The sequence below is a fragment of the Plectropomus leopardus genome, chromosome 15 (genome assembly GCF_008729295.1).
Source record: "Plectropomus leopardus isolate mb chromosome 15, YSFRI_Pleo_2.0, whole genome shotgun sequence".
Classification (NCBI taxonomy): domain Eukaryota; kingdom Metazoa; phylum Chordata; class Actinopteri; order Perciformes; family Serranidae; genus Plectropomus; species Plectropomus leopardus.
In genome coordinates, this window is record NC_056477.1 from 23192282 (window position 1) to 23210203 (window position 17922).

Genomic DNA, 17922 nt, shown 5'->3' on the forward strand with positions numbered 1-17922 from the left:
AACACACACTTAGCACAGTTACATTCACGCACACACACATACACACACACGGACGCACGCACACTCAACTGCCTCAGCAGCACTGCGCAGTCTGACAGCAGCTTTGTTGAAGCATAGATTCATTGAACTGAAATTTGTTGGCTCATTCACACAGTCATGTCAAGTTGTTCATTTGCATATAATAAGGACTAATGTAGTAATACCTATGCTCTGATTACAGGGTGGACATGTTTCACATAAATGTCCTCCATTTGTTGAATCCAAGTGAAGCGGCTCGAAGTTCCCGTCACAGCAACAAACATAGGCTCCAATGATCACACTCTGACAAGGTACATTAGGCTCCTTTGTTTTCTTCATGGACAAATTTCACACAGCTGCAGTCCTTTATTGTACATAAAGTATAGAAACAGCAAAACACAGCTCAAAGAGTTCTCAAGGCCAGACATGCTTATTCATAGAAAACAGTCTTTTCTCACAAATGGAACTGGCATGCCATAAACAAAGATTCTCAAGTCGACTCTTTTTTTTTTCTTCAGACATCTATTCATTATAACTGATAATTATTTCATTATTTTCATTTTGTAGTTACTTTTATCCCTTTAGTCCTCGGGAAGGTGCGATGACATTAAAAGAAAAATCCACAGAGTAACAAGCACTGGTTGCCCTTGAGCATCAGATTTGAAAAAAAAAAGAAGATATATGTATTATATATTTTTTTTCTGTAGAAAATTATTGAACCTTCATTTCAAAATGACACATTCACCATTTGAAAAAAAGTGACACCCACTGCTACAAAAGTATCTATAGCACCAAATTAGAACAAATTATGTAATGATTTGAAGGAAAATAAAGTGAAAATACTGTTACAGACATGACTTCTGAACAACACTTTTTTTCCCAATATACATTGCACCATCTAATAGGATAATACTTAATGACAAAATACAAACATCAGGCTGCCAAGTCAGGCGAATGCAGGTCTATAGAACATAATGCATCTGTGTCACAATCATTTCATCCTCAAATCAGACTCAAAGGTGTCAAAAATCTCCAGGTGTTGAAAGACTTGTGTTACAAGTGTCTCTCCAGTCGACTCTCAGAGTCTCATTAAGTCCCGTCACAGAGTCTGATGTGCAGAATCAATCACCTTTTCTCTCCAGTGAAAGGCTCATTCTGTGTAAAGTTTCATTTTGTATTGCATCCGTGCGGGATAGGCCTTGTCAAACCTGCACGCACACGCACACGCACACACACACACACACACACACACACACACACAGTTGTAAGAAGCTGCCAATGGGTTGCATTTGTGAGGAGGTTTGATTGTGTCTGATTTGAGTAAATGATTGAAATAATTTTTTGAAGCTGTCTGAAGCTATGTCTATTTAAGCAAACAAAAGCTGAAGGTACGGCTGTTTCAACTGTTGCATTCTACAAAAATGTGGTCTTTTGACAGTGACGTACATTCTGACACAACAATAAAAATACAAAATAATCTCCTACATTTGGCTTGCTGCTCGTTTCATATCATGCTGTTTTGATGTGCTATCTCCTTCACTTTTCAGTGCAAATATATAATCATTGCCTTCCTCTGTAGCTTGCTTGGTTAAGGTAAGATAAAATTGCACCTTCCCATTAATGTCACAGCAATGGCAACAAAAAGACACAGTAACCAAGGCAACAAAATTATCCAATTTTTTTAACAAAAACTGTGAGAGGCTACAAATTGCTTTGCTGATGATAGGGGACCAGTAATGTCGCTTTGTGTAGCATATAAAGCATAACAGGGAACACGCAACTCAAACAGGAAGAAAGCTACAAATCTTTGGTGTTTGTTTCGACACGCTGTTCCTAAAATTAAGGCCGGGGATATAAATAAATAATGGAACGTTAATGGATGAATAATACATCACAATCGTTGCCCCAGGGTTCAGGCCTGTCGGCTCCTGAATGCAAGATTGTCTATTTGTGGGGCTTCAGTGGGCTGAAAGCCATTTGCAATGCTCGGGCAGTCTGTGGGGCTCCTCATACAGTCCTAATGTGCTCATAAGCGGCAGTGGCTGACCTCCCTTAATGAGGATTAATGCAGGATCAGATTGGAGTTTGTGCCTGTCCAGACACACTTCCACCACGTCATCCCCACCTGCCTGTTATGGATTGCACTCATTGAGCTACAATTTGGGTTCATGTCCCTGTGTAACCTGTGGGAGCATGTGTTAAATGCAGGGCCTGTGCGAAATAAAGCTGGATGGTGACAAAGAGAAGAAGAGAGGTGTGGAAGGGGTGATATATAGCATTGTACGGAAAAGCTATACAAGGCCTGAGAGAATGGGGAGAAATGGGAAATAAAAAATGGGTGAAGCAGAGGAGTAAAGTTGGGCAACACTGAAAACTGTACTTAAAATTGACCAATACTTTGCTCTAGGGCTGCAACAATGAATCAATAAAATTGATTATATTCAATTATTAAATGTGTTAGCAACAAATAAAATTATCGATTTGTTGTGTCGCGTGATTATTATATCACTAGCTGTGTCGCGGGACTGTTTACGTCTGTTTACGTCACATGCAGGCGGGGAAGCCGGTGTTTTGAAGAGGCATGGCAGCTCAGGGATGTTGTAGTAGCCGCCTGTTTATGCACTGCACTTTTTGCATTGTTGTCTATGATAATCTGTTTTTGAACAAAGTGAATGAAAAAAATGCATATTTTATCATTATTTCTATTTTATTTTTTAAAATCCGATTCATCGATTAATCGAAAAAATAATCGACCGAATAATTGATTATAAAAATAATCGTAAGTTGCAGCCCTACTTTGCTCTGATATATTGGTTCTATATAATTTTTTTTGTTGCCAAAGACAAAGTGACTAACAGCAGTGGAGGTAATAACATGGAGTTGTGGCTCAAGTGCTTGAGGTTTTAAAGGGGACCCACTATGCTAATGTCTAGGTTCATCCTTGTATTTTGAGTTTCTTCTTGAACACTTTAACATGCTTTAATGTTTAGAAAACACTATATTTTCCTCATACTGTCTGTGATGAAACACCTGTATTTATCCTTGTCTGAAATGCTCTGTTTTAGTGTCTGTCTCTTTAAGCCTCCCCCTCATAAAAAAGCCCAGTGTGCTCTGATTGGTCAGTGTTTCTAGGTCTTCCACATCTCAGTGTCTTTGCACCATCGTTCTACTCTTTGAGTATAGCGGCACTTTCTACCTTTACAGAAGGAATATCATTCAAAATCAGGGAGGAATTAAAAACATCGGCATCCAGGATTACGTTTCCTGATGTTAGCATGTTACATGTAGCAATGTAGGCAACATAATGTAAGCATGCAATGTTCGTACGTATACCCACAAAAGGTAATGCAACACAATTCCTTTATAACCCATGTCATTATGAGACAATAATTCGTGTTGATGCTAATGGGAGTACATGGATGTAGTATAAAGACTCAAAGGACATGTAAGGGGGCAGGTTGAGGTGTTAGACTTGTCAAACAACACAGGACTTTCCTTCAGGAGACCAGCATTTGTGGCCGTGTGAAACCGAGTGAACTCTGAGTTGTTCAAAGGCTCGTCGTCACCATGTTTCTCTTCCTAAATCTTACAACAGTAACTTTATTTGGCTAAATCTAACATCCACAATTTTACGTTAAATGTCTAATGTCATTTGTGGGGCAGTAATTCAATTTAATTAAATTTACTTAATTTACTGTAATTACTTACAGTAATGTGCATGGAGCTGATTACCATTCAAAGAAACCCATCACGAGCTGACGTCAGCTTGTCTCAAGTCTGAAGCTTCAGGTTTTTGCTCACAGGAATTACTTTTAATAACGGTTACCTCATTACTTGAAACTTTGGCTACTGACACAAATCAAAATATTGGTGCCCTGTTAAGATGCAGCGTGCATCTTAAAGTCTCACTGAAACACACATAATGTCATTGGATTTCTGGCACTACCAACGTCGCTATAGAATATCATAATTTGTTTTCAAGTGTGACATAAACAAACTATATTCTAATAGTCTACTTGGTTTGATTTCATGGTTTGATTGCTGTGACATTTCACAGGATTTCTCAGGGTTTCCCAAACATGCTGTCCCAATTTTTTGACAACCTAACATAAATAAATATGCTCCAACAACCTGCCACCAAATTTCTCAAAAAAAAAATGGCAACATTTTCATCTTCCTTCACAGCCATTAGTAAGACTTGTTTCCTCAGGTTTTCAACATGTTTTTCTCTCTTCCCTCTCAGTGGCGATGTCCCATATTCGTAGGATCCTCTCATACATCACCTCTAAATATAGATTTTCACGCCTGCTGAGCAAGAACCAGATATAAAAAAATAAACACAAAAAATGTAGGTGTCACCGAGACGGGCTGCAACAGTATGGAGATGGATTGAGGTGTAATATTGTCCACTGGAATGTATACAAGAGCCAGTCAGTCACTGGGAAAGGGGAGGTGGGCTCGGTGGCTTGGTGAGGGTGTTGGGGGGAGTCTCGGTGGTGGCCACTAGTCATACTGGCCCTTCAGTCAAGCCCTCCAGGGGCAGGGTGGTGGCATTGTCAGTGGGCTGTGGGTCGTCCTGGGGATGCGAGGGCGTGTGGGCAGCGGCAGCCAGACTGGCATAAGGCAGGTGGCAGTCCGTGTGCAGAAGGGGTGGGTAGTGCTGGCGATAGCAGATGTACGCAAACAGCAACCCGATCACTCCACCAACAAAGGCATCTGCAAAGTTACAAAAACACATATATTTTAAAGTATGCATCTTTGGTTAATTTTAGCCTATGTGGAGGAAGACAACTAACACCTTGGAATGAGCACAATTAGGCGTCACTGTACTGTGCGTGCAAGAGCGTTCCTGTGAGCATTCATCTCGCCTGGCTCGTTCGGAGTGTGATGAAAGCAAACTGAAAGGCAAAGCAATGAATCTGTTCGACTCAGCACCGGGCTAACTTGCCTCTGGACAGGCTGTCTCTGTCATTTTGTCATCTGTGCTGAACAGTTTCGTATTATACCTGCCCTCCTTAAAGCTATAATACATCATATAATATCACACTGCCAAGGTGAATATTAAGCCTATATTGCTGGGTATAGATCAAAATGACATGGCCAGCTGGTGTCTGGAACAGCTGAAGTGGAGGATTCCATAATATCAAAATTACATTTTTCCATAGGGCTCACCGTGGTCCCTTTATTTTCCTCCTTCTGGGTGGAATGAAATAAAATATAACATCGATTTCCACCATTCATACGCTATACAATGCATGAGCTTGCTGTGTGAATGTTTCATCGACTCCTGTCAGCTGAATTTAATAGACTGTGACTTGATGCAATATATTAGTTTGGTGGCCTCATTGAGACAATGATTGGAAGGCAAGCCTTTTCCCCCTGGAGGACAGAGAACGCACCTCCAAAAGTGCAACAGGATGGGGAGAATATTAGAATCCATCAAGCATGGCTCAGCAGCCAGGCTAATGGGGGCTCCCAGCTTGTGTTTACACTGAGTGCAGATTGGGGCCCCCTCGAGTTTAATGGGCTGCACCCTTGCTGCTTACTTACAGTCTGACGGGGAAAGAAAAGAGAAAATGTGTGAGTAGAGCTGAAATACTATGAGGGACTCGGAAAGTTGTATGTGTTGCACTTCTGATGTAAAAAAAATCCTGGTTGTAGGCAGATCCTCCTATAGGTGACACAGCATCGCCAAAATGGCCACCACATCCCCCTTTCCAAGTGTACTTTATTATTTTTTTGAAATTATTTTATTTATTTTTGAAATTAAAAAAAGTACGGGAAAAAGGATCCAAAGATCTAATGCCAATACCACAACACAATCCCTTTAAAATTAACCTAAATATGCTCATCAGAGAGTGATCATCACTGTCACAACATGCTAAAGCATTGTTGGATATGGTGTGGTGGAGTGTATGCGGAGAGCATTAGTTTCAAGAAAATGAAAACGCAAAATTCATACGGGAACAAAAATAAATAAATTTGCACAAACCGTATTCTTTTTTGCTTATTTACTATTATGCTTGTTGCTAAGTTGTTTATTTGTGTTGAATTCACATTACTTCTGCATCTCATTTGTGATAAATACAATAAATTAACAAGATGTTATAATGATAAAATATTATTTTTTTTGTGGGGGTGGGGGTGGGGGTGGCACCAGGGGAAGCTTACCCAGGGTGCCGAATGTTCTAGGTCCGGCACTGCCTGGTTGTTAAAAGAGTTGTCTATTTTGTATCTGCCCTGCTACCCAGGAACATATGGCTCTCTAAAGCTAATTAACACCATATGACAGAGCTGTCACCATATTACTACATATTTACTCCCACACCCGCCCACATATGCATTCCCATCCCTCTATCCCTCCCAAGTCTCCTTCCAGCTCTTTCAGGCCAGATATGCAAAACTGAAGCTTTTAATTATATTTTTTTTCCCGGGCTGCTGAATTAAATACCACCTCACTGTCATCTAAGGCACTTGTCATGAAATCAGAACCTGCCATTACACTGCAGCAGGCAGAAAACAGCCTTATAAGACATAATTTCCAGTCTGCTGGGCAAATAAGCAAGCTTCCCACCCTGATTTACTTTACAGTTTTTTAGCCGTTGCTTGATTTGTCAGCCATGCTGATTAAGTTAAAAATGTGATTACAGCAGTCGAGCTGTTTGAAATGAGCATCACCCCAAGTTTGCTTAATAAATGATCTGTATAATAATTCCAACAGCGCCTTGAGCCAGGTGTGATTGAAATGGACTTCTGCACAGAGATCGGTCTCAGGCTGACACAAGCAGGTTTAACACAATGTAAGTTTAAGAGACACCACTTTTTTTTCTCACAGTAACTTTGATTAATGCCAGAAAATCATATTCTGGTGTCTGAGCTGTTAGGCGGACCTTGCCAGTGGTGTTTGTAGTCACAGGTCCTGGACAATGCAATCATCATGGCGCTGTAGAGAGGCAGCACCATGGCACAGAGACGCCAGCTACGCCCTCGACCCTGATCCGTAAAACACTGCAACTTCCCCGCCAGGTAGAAGGAGGTGAAGCCGAGTCCAGAGAATGCAACTAGCAGGCAGAGAAAGAGAAATAAAAGATAGAGGGGTAAGATTGAATACAGCATTCAGATTATACACTCTCATCCTCTTTGTGACTGTACAATCCTCTTGTATCTCAGCGAAGACGTAAACTGTGATAGTGTCTCAAGGGATTGTCTTGTATAAGTCAATTATCCTGCATGATGGAAAAGTGTGCAACAGTTACTGTGCAAAATAATAAAATAAACAATAAAACAGACAGCCATGGTGTGGTGACAAAGCATTTTAGACAGAAGAGAGGAATGAAAAAGGCAGATGAGAAAAATTGCAGCTTGTCCGCTGCCACCCACTCGCAGGTAAGCTCTGAGGGATGAAACTGCAGCCTGCTGGGAAAATACCTACATCACTGTTCGACAGGTTCCTGATCAAGGAGACTTAATCGGCTATGTGCAGTTTGCATGTGAATCCCTGAGCCAATACACAGCACAAAATTAGATTGTTAATGTCTGATTTCTATGCAAACACTGACAAACTGAGATAAGCAAGAAGACTGTGTCAGTCCCAAATTACACCTCATCTCAAGATTGGTATGGAGCTAATACAATTTTACATAGTTGATGCAAAATATTCATTTTGTCCAGCAGCTTTCCTCTGCAAAGGCCTGACACGTTGAGGTCACGGTGAACGCCAATGGCCTGTAGTAGAAATAAATGTGACCAAGCTGCTGGACATGCTGTGTCCAAGGAAGTCTTGATGGTGGTTGGTGTCAGAGAAACAGCGGCAGCCTAATTGTATGAATTAAAGGTGGTGTGACGGAGCTCTAAAAGGTGGTGCTGAGACAGGGTCATTAGATTACTGATGCAGCAGGCCAAACAGCACTCATCAGCTGCACATTTGTCACTCAACCAGCCAAGAATACTGAGGACACCAGGACACGTGTGTAGCCTGTAGAGAGAGAAAGAGAGAAAGGATGGTGGCAAGAAAGGGCAGAGGCAAAAAGTCCAGCTGTCTCAGTGGCTGTCCTGCTGTCAGGGAGCAGGACTTGGCTCCATTATGAACTCAGCATTTTCCATTTTGCAATTTTCACCAATATATTGGATGGATGGTAACGCCTGATAATGGGTTTTAATTACAACTGATTATACAGTGTCACACACCTCGTAAATTATGAATATAATGTAGTTAGCTTGATTGCATCTTTAGTGTAAAATTGACTCCGTCACTGAAGACAGTGCTGAATCTAATGTGGGATTTTGGATGGATTCCACAAAGGTATAAATAGGATACTGTATGTTTTCTTTTTGTTTCTGCCCAGCTAACATCTATGTAAGCATTTTCCAGGAAATCCATTCAACAGTCCGATATTGGTTTTATTTCTTCAGCTCAAAACAAACTAGAATTACCGCCTCACGGTTATGTGCCTCTGCTAAGCAGTCCAGTTTACAGTAACAGTTAACACCCATGTCGGTCCAGGCTCATCTATAGTCACGGCAGCTGAAAATTCTTTAAATATGGATTCTGCTGCAAAGAAACTACAAATTCTAAAAGGTGGATGCTTCACACAAATCTTCAACTCGGCACCAAAGAACATCTATACAATCATTACAGTTTCAAGATTATTGTCACCAATTCAGTATCCGACCAAATGTCTCCCCATCTGTTTCTAATATGAAATGACATCACTTAAGCATTTTATCATAATAGATATTTACATGTCCTAATTGGTGCATGAATACTTGAGTTATGGCACAAAACAAGTTTTGCAAGGTCACAGTGACCTTGACCTTTGTCCACCAAAATCTAATTAGTTCATTCTTGGGTTGAGGTGGAGGCTTGTGCCAAAATTGAGGAAATGCCCACAAGGCCCTCCCAAGATATTGTGTTCATGAGAATTAAATGGACGCAAGGTCACAGTGACCTTGACTTTTGATCACCAAATTCTAATTAATTCATCCTTGAGTCCAAGAGGACGTTTGTTACAAATTCGAAGAATTTCCCTCAAGGTGTTCACGAGAATTTATGTCCACAAGAATGAGATATTTGACGTCACAGTGACCTTGACCTTTGACTATTAAAATCTAATCTGTTTAACCGTGAGTCCAAACAGACATTTTGGGCCAAATTAAAAGAGTTTCCCTCAAGGTGTTCTTGAGATATCTCATTTACAGGAATGGGGCGGAACGGCAGACAGATAGATAGCCTGAAAACATAATGCCCCCGGCCATGGCGTGAAATGTTTATGCCTCTACGCTTCACCGGCAACATTTTAATTATAGTGGTGGGAGAAGAGTCAAAGGATCACTAAAGGTAGTGGGGGTCGATTTTTTATGTCAATCCAATAACTGTTGAAATGTTTCAGTCTGTGGTGGACATCCATAGAGCTACGCTACTAATGCAGACCGTATGGGCCCCATGGGTGGCCTGTACACTCTCACTTACTAGAAACCATATGGTGGTTTAGTTGGCAAGATTAAATCTGGCCAACGGGTCCCATTTAATTGCTTAAGCTTTACAGTGGACCAGTAGTTCATAGCCTTTTGGAAAGTGAAATCACCAAGGGCTGGATGAAACCAATTAATACACTGCCAGTTAAATCAATCCATATGGAGAGCAAGGAAAATACGAAATATGCAAAAAATTAATTGGCACCCTGTGGTATATAAAATTCTGCACATAGTCATCATCACAACCCACAAAGTGTAACACACAGGTTTAACAGACAACAACACATAGCTTTCATGCTCTCTGACTCAGTTCATCAGCCTAGTCCTTCTGTTCGGAGGTCATGAACAAGCCATCTGAGGTCGTAAGTCTCAGCATCCCTCAGTGCACATTCATCTAACTTCTGGGCGACCTCAACACATTTCCAATCACACCGCAGCTCTCACCGTTCATTTTAATAGCTCTAACTATAACTAAGAAGATTACATTACTCATTTGGATAGACGAAACTAAATTATCCATGAATGAGCGGCTGCTGACTGGAAACCTTACAGCAGTTTAAATGAGAAAATCACACATTTCCAGAACACATGGTCTCCTGTCTGATCCACCACAGAGAACGCAGAGATGAAAAATATTTATTTCTTTATCGTAATCTGAACATTAATACATTGCTTAATGTGGTTTCTTACTTTGTTTTTTTTCTCTTGTTCTGTATTGTTAATCAAATTCATCTCCTAAATTCCATTTCAAAACAAAGCCGGGGATCCAACAGGGACCCTGTTTACAGCTCATTATTCATTCAGTGATGAAGGCTGGAGATTATCCAAGATTGTTTGAAAGGAAGGCAGGAAAAAAGCCTCGACAGGTCACTAAACCAGAGCCATAATCACATGGAGGGGAGGGGGGTTGGGGCAGTTTCCAAAGACACCTTCTGAGACCCAATCCTCAAGGGGGGTAATCCCCCCAGGAGAAATTTTAACAAACTAAACAGCTAAACTGACCACTGTGAAGCATTGCAAAAAAAAAAAAAATCTCAAATCAGGGGTTCTCAAAGTTTTGAAGACTGAATGCCATTTCAGGGAGCCACTGCATGACTGAGGGCTGCACAGGAAAAGTGCACACACTATGATTTTTTTTAAATTAAATTTTATAGAATGAAATTTTTAATGACTTTGTTTATGGCATACTAACAGTTTAGAAAAACTATAACAATCGACAGTGATACACACAACATAACACTCATATTACATTATAGTTTCCCACTTTCAAATACATTTAAAAATAATGCAATAAAGAGTTAGTAAAGTGTTTGACATTGATTGTACCTACCCTCAGCAGCTGAGCTTTGCTGGGTTAAGGTACACCACTTGCACGAACCACATGCAGAACTGCAGTGCACTGTAATGTAATATTAGAACCAGTAGTAATAATAATATTAGCAGTTTGTTAAGTTGATGTTCATTGCTTTTTCTACTATAGCACATATATGGTATATATATATATATATATGGTTTCTGGTTATTCGACATTGCTGGTTTACAATGCTAGCTCTAAAAACATGTAAATGGTCATTTAAAACCTCTGTGTAATTATGTGGAGTGTGATGCTTTTATGGCGATTTAAGTGCTAACCAAGGCTATTCTGTTGTTTAGAAATGTACCACAGATATGAAGAGATTTGCCAAATAAATTGAGCAAAATTGCATTTTAATTATTGAAGGTATCCTAAGGAAACATGGCTTAGTGTAGCAGTAAATATGCTTTATTTCCATACTGCACACAAACAGTACGTTTGCAGACACAGTGAGTCAACATCTTGAGGATTACACTAATAGGAATGCTTTGGGGATATGCATAATACATGAATAGGGACTGCAAGTGTGTGTCCCTAACATGCATTCACACATTTCCACATGTGAAATTATCGTAATTAACAAAGCCAATGCATTTTTAGCGGTAGGGTGACACAATAAATATTAGGTGTGCTCATCGGCCACTGAAGCATGCTCCCCAAGAGGCAGCAGGCGACTCTGAAAGGCCAGAGGACAGAGAGGAGGCCAACAAAGGGAAAAACATCTTAGTAACAAATCTGTTTTGTGCATCTAAAAAGCCTTGATGAGTAATTCCCCTGAGACAAAACAAAGACGCCTAATGAGATTGATGAGTGCAGTTCGGGTTTCGTTTTTTTTACCATCTTCAAACAAGCACAAGGTTTGTTCAGAGGATAAAGTCTGAGTGCACTTTCTAGACCCACATGGTGGGATGATTTCTGTAAACATGGCAGAACTAAGACACAGAGGACCAGCTCTAGAATATGTATGTAGGTATATTATGAAGTCAAACCAGTATGAAAAAAATAATCCAATATGTGACAGCGGAGGCATGTATAACAACGTGTATGAACTCCATCTACAAGGCTGACTATTGAAAATGTCACAGCATAATTCGCTTTAAGGGATTTATAGCTACACTCTGTTTGTCTTTAAACAAACAGCTTGTATTTTGGTAAAACTGATTGTTGGGAACATTCAAATCCTGCAGAGATTCAATAAACATTTTGACATTTCTTGTGCCTCTGAAAGATCCATACAGCAGCTAAAGGTGGTTGTAGAGCAGCATGATAAATTCAAACAGCCATAACTCAACAGTCTGGAGTTTTACATACTTAGGAGTTTTTCTGATTTACAAGTAGCATTTCCTGTACCAGAATTCAGTTGGGGTTTTGAGAGAAATATCTCAACAACTGTTGGACTGACATGCATTGAGGACATTTGTGTTCCCCTCAGGGTAAATTACAATGTGTTGACTATGGTGATCCTGTGAATATGTATACGTCTACCAGCATCAGGTCCTTAAATATTTGCTACTAACATGGTTATGATAGCATTCAGTTCAAAGCATCATGGTATCTAAGTACAGCCTCACAGGGATGCTATGTGGCTGTAGCCTTGACTGCATAAAAAGATTGACACCTCATCTTAACTTCCTCCTCAAGCCCCTAGCACCAAGCTTCAAGGCCAAGTATATATAGTGGCCAAACAAGGAATTACAACTTCTAGTTCCATCACATGACGCAGTGAAGCCCAAAAAGACTTCTTGACTTTACCTTTTCCATTTACTTTCTTAGCAAAAGAGACACCTGTAAATAAGTGCATACATGTTCTTGAGCATCACAACCCCTGCGAAATGATTTGTTTCACCATCAGAATTTGACCAATAAGTCTGATAACATTTTGAAAGTCTGACAGCACTCAAAATTAAATTATTTTTTAACCATTCAAGTTGCAGAGTAATATCATACCATGGGACTCAAACTTTTTGGGTGTCATGTGTCACTTAGGAACTTTCAAAGGAATGACCTGGGCCCCACCTCCAATACTGTATCCGCAATGTACAAAACTGAAGCGTAAATATTCTAGATATCGGCACTGCCATCTTTGTCAGCCAAAGTCGGCACAGTAACTATTTGGAACAAAGTGGTGACACGGTATTGAATTTCCGCCCATACACCCATATGACCCAATCATGAGCAGTGCACACAGCTGTCAATCATGATGTCACAGCCCCTTTTTATAGTATCAGATAACTATTTAAAAACAAACTCTTGAACAAACAACGGCGTGACACCCTTAATGACAGAAAAGGTCTTTAGAAAAATTTATTTGTTGTGTACTCTGAGTTTTTACTTTGACCCATGTCCGATAGTTACGCCCATGGAGGGGGCGGAGTTTATGACCTATACCACAGCCTGCCACCAGGGGGCGATCAAGATTTTTTCCCTTCACTTTTGGAGAGATGTTATGCTGTCCACTTTTATTATACAGTCATCTCTGTTAAGTCTTATAATTGTCACTGATGTGCTTTAAAACCACCCTTAATTCTTCACTAATTTTAAAGTTATCACCATGCGTTACTTTGTGGAACATTAGTTTCTATCAACACAACCCTCCAGAATAGAGAAATGGCATTCTATATATACTTCATTTCTTAAAATCCACTGTTTCGGTAGGCCAGTACATCTGAGCACTGTATGATTTAATTTTGTGCCTGAGTACAGTGGAGGTGGAAGAGGTCGTGATGAGGGAGGTTGGCTGGGCGACAGCTTTGCAAACCTGCAGTAACACAAAAAGTTCTAAAAGCCATGAGGCAAGAAGCATGAAGGAATGAGTGGTAAGAGGAGAAGTGCTGCAGACTTTCTGTGAAAAAATGGAAGCCACAGTAAATTAGGAGGTGTTCTGTTGAACCTGTGATGGTTTTTGACAAGCAAACCCACAGAGGACACATTTTTAAGTGGATAAGTGCTACTTCAAAGCACAGGGTTCGGCTGTGGATTCATAAAGGTGGAGCCACGCTCTGGTTGAAGCCTCTGCAAACTCTGATCATTTTGGTAATTTCAGTCCCTTTACCTTTCTCTCCTGCATTTCAGTTGAAATATCTATCATCCAAGTATGGGACCACACACAGACAAAAACTGTCTAATCAATCTCTCACTCACAGTGGCTATTCTGTTTTTTTGTCTCTCTCATTTCTTTTTGATCTCTGACCCCCTGCAGGAACCAGTGGGACACCCCCCTCAGCCTCTTGTCAGAAGCTATGCATATTAACCAACCACTTGGGCACTGAATTTGTTTCATTCATTAACATGAAAAAGCCCAACAGGAACTCATTATTAGCACTGTATAATTGCTGCAGCACTCCTACACAAGCTGTTCCTCAACCTCTTCGGACACTCCAGACAGCCTGAAGGGTTCCTGAGTGAGTTTAAGTAAATATATGAGAGCACACTTTCCAGAAGTGTTAAGAGTTCTCTCTAGGAACTGAACTAATTTGACGGACAGTCCAAACTGTGGTTAATTTAATATAGATAGGTGTGTGCAAGTGTGGAGATTGAAAGATGTGATTAGGTCTGTCTCACCGGATACATTATTTTTTAAAAGTGTGTATTAATTGATCATATCTAATGGCTTAATAAGCGCAAGGGGAGATGGTGAGATGAATATGAATCAGACGGAGACAACCTAAAGCTAATGCTTTAGGACCCGCTTGCTTTACAGCGGTGTATATTGGCGCAGTGAGCTCAGGGGAGTTTGTATTTATCTGTTTGTTTTTCTCTTCTCGGGATCTGTCTCTTTCGATTTCTGTTACTTTGCTATGAGGTGGAGAAAATAAATGAAATCACAGAGAAACCTGTGCACCTTTAAAAAGAAAAACTTTGAAATGCAATATTAGTTTGTGTGCCTTAAAAAATAGCTGTCATCAAACACCCGAGTCTTGTGCATATTTATATTTTTGTCCTGGCTGATTATGATGGATTAGTTTTATTTTTACCATGCAGAATATCCAGCATCCTTTTTGGAGACGCAGAAGTCTCTGAATGCAAAAAAACTTTCTTTGGACCCTGTCTCAGGCTTCATACCAGCCAGAAGTGGAGTTGCATTAGGTCCAGGTGCCACTTTGAACAAGGCTACGTTCACTCTTGCAACCCATTCTACCCCTATTCCCTGTCCACTGCCACCTTCGTCTGGGTAAAAGCTCTGCAAGGTATGCATGCTCCAACAAGCGTTGTCCTGGTGAAAGGGGACGCAGACAGGAAATTGGATTTCTTCTGCTCTCTAGACGTGCTGGCATTCGGGTGCTCCCTGTGTCCCCGTCGCGTGGCTCTCTCAATCACTTTCTCACTCACAGCGCAACAACATAAGGCTATTAAAGCTGCCGCGCAGATGGATGTAATCCATACACAGTGCTGCAGTGAATTACAGAGAAATGTCCCTCTCTGCTTTTTCTAATGGGACACAGCCAGCACTTCAAAGCACTTCTTTCTTAAAGCAGGTGTCCGGGAGGCGTAAGTGTGCAACTTTAACATTAGGCTAAAACATCAATTTGAAATCAGGCTGGACCATGAAATTACAGAGCCGGTGAAAAATTTCACTCTATACGCCACTTTATCCATCTTGCAGCATTATTGTATCACACAAAGACCAATTAATCCCATGTTGGATTTGAATCCTGCTATAAGGCAGTCACACTCACAGCAGGATGTCAATACATTTCACTGGTGTTTCTCACACACATACACCCTTCACTTCTCAAGAGCTACTTCTTCCTGAATTCAAGAGACATTTCCAGTTTCATTAAAATATGAGATTACAAATCTGAGTTGAAAATGTTCTTAGCGTTGAGCATTTTCACTTCAACTTGTGACAATTAAACGCTTGCGTTGCATGCAACGACTTGCATATTTACACATTCCTGTCGTACTTAAGAATCATGCATAATTACCTTGTTAAATGTGCTTGTTCATCCAGAGTGGAAATGTAGTAAGGATTTTGAACAAAAACAAACAATATAAATATCAAGCATGCAATCATCTAGGCACAGCTCACTGGAGGATATAAAGATCTATTTTTCATTTTTCTTAATAGCTACCAGGAGGTTCAGTGTAAATCCAGTGGAGGAATTTTATTGTTGATGGACTTTCCTGACTTTTTTCACCGGGGCAAAAGAGAAAAGAGACTTCAAAGCCATGCAGTCACCAGCGTGTTTTATCAAAGACGTATCTTCCTAAATGCGATCTTTACATGCCTCGTGCACCATATAATCCTTAGCAGCTATCCAACCCACAGCACAACGCTCGACGCACACCACTTAACATTCATGGGCTGGACAACAGAAAAACATGTGAATAATTTAATACCCTGCTGAAGTGAAAACAGCTTGGAAAGCAATATGGTCCAAAAGATGTCCACTGTGCCACATTGGTCTGCGGCAGGAAGTCAGATGAAGCTGAAACCATAGGTGTGCATTCAACACTCATCTGTGCACCAAGCGAACAAGACTGAATGTGCCTGACACAATCAACTAAACCCGTGAGCATCTCCGCAAGCTGCCGGGGATGTGTAAATTGACTGATAACTCTACATGTTTTAATTACCTTTGAAGAGAAGCTGCAACAAAATCATCCCTTTGAAAATGTGGTGTAAATGCCTTGCACACACACACACACACACACACACGGACATTTTCTACTTGGAGAAATGTTGCTCACAGCATCAAAGATCAAACTGAGTGAATACTGTAGCTATAGTTGTATGCAGTTTTAATGAGTCAGTGTGTGAGTTCTGAGTTCTTTTGGCATTGTGTTGCAAGTGTTGGCTGTGCTCTGCCTGCAGTGAATAGTGATACTCACAGGAGGAATGGCTGCTGGGGAAGCTCTTGCGTCCCTCGGAGACTAGATCTGGCTCCCCGGTACACAGCATCTTCGCATTTACTTGTCCATCTGGGAAGCAACGATGGAAATAATCGGGCCTGGGTCTGAAAATCCAAAAACAACCAAAATATGGTTTCTGTGTTGCTGATGCGGATAACTCCATGGACTTTTCCATCAGTTCATGCTTAAAAATCTCAAATTAAAACTGAAAAACGTGATCTGACGAGTCTAGCATGTGATAGAACTAAGCATACCTGCCAACAATCAACTTGATAGTATTTGTGAAGACTCCATTCAGGGCGAGAGCCAGGGACACAGCTGGAGTAGGGAGATTGACACACAGTCAAAGAAGCATCTTAGATGATACAAACAAGGTTGAAACAACATTTTCATTGTAAGCTCTGTTCATATAAAGGGTGATGCTGTAGTAAAGGAATTGATTTTACTGTCAGTGCAATACAGTCTCTGGCAGATTGCCCACTCTTCTGATATAATGTACAAATAAAACAGCCAATTAGGTTCATAGAAATTCCCCTTGCAGCTGGACAGATGGTTGTCAGGATTTACGTGTGAAGCCTCGCATAATTTTTAATCAGCAACAGAAGCAAACATGTTTTTAACACATTGCAAGCTTCGCAAACACACACCACACACAAACAGGTAGACAGAGATAAGTACTAAATTACTAAGGTATGGGAAGTTTTTACATTGAGTCTTTTATTTATATAAATATTAAATAAATATTTATTTATTTCTGAATCGCATCCTTTGTCCTGCCAAATGGAATGAAGTTCTGATTTTGCATTACTCCTCCTGCCGCGCTTCACATTTTCAATTCCATGTGGTGGCCAACAAAAACAAATGTGCTGCAGCTTCACAAAGATGCTAATTCAAAAACAAAAACAATATACATAAACGGCAAACACGCGGCGAATGCAGAAACAATGTTTCTATCAGGGCTACTGTACATGGTGCCACTTGCTGCTCAGAAACCATCGTCAGGCTCTCACACAACAATGGGACAGCCATCACGAGCAATTTGGGGTTCCGTGTCTTGCCAAAGGGTACTTCGACATGTGGATTGGAGGAGCCAGGGCTCGAACCACCAATGTTCGGATTCTTGAACAAACTGCTCTACCTCCTGAGCCACAGCCGCTGATGTAGCACGAAGAAAAGAACACACAACGCCAAAAACAAATGCTACAGGAAAATGATGCATATCC

General features: G+C 40.6%; 1 protein-coding gene across 1 annotated transcript in view; it reads right to left on the minus strand.

Annotated features, from left to right (window-relative positions):
- Positions 1 to 4476: 4476 nt before the first annotated feature.
- Positions 4477 to 17922, minus strand: part of plpp4 (phospholipid phosphatase 4) — a 54374-nt gene continuing 40928 nt past the window's right edge. Inside the window, exons 4-7 of the mRNA XM_042502699.1 lie at positions 16954 to 17017; positions 16679 to 16803; positions 6909 to 7079; positions 4477 to 4734 (exon numbers count right to left, since the gene is read on the minus strand). Of these exons, the coding sequence (XP_042358633.1) occupies positions 4526 to 4734; positions 6909 to 7079; positions 16679 to 16803; positions 16954 to 17017 (569 nt within the window). The 3' untranslated portion in view covers positions 4477 to 4525. The remainder of the gene's footprint in view (positions 4735 to 6908; positions 7080 to 16678; positions 16804 to 16953; positions 17018 to 17922) is intronic.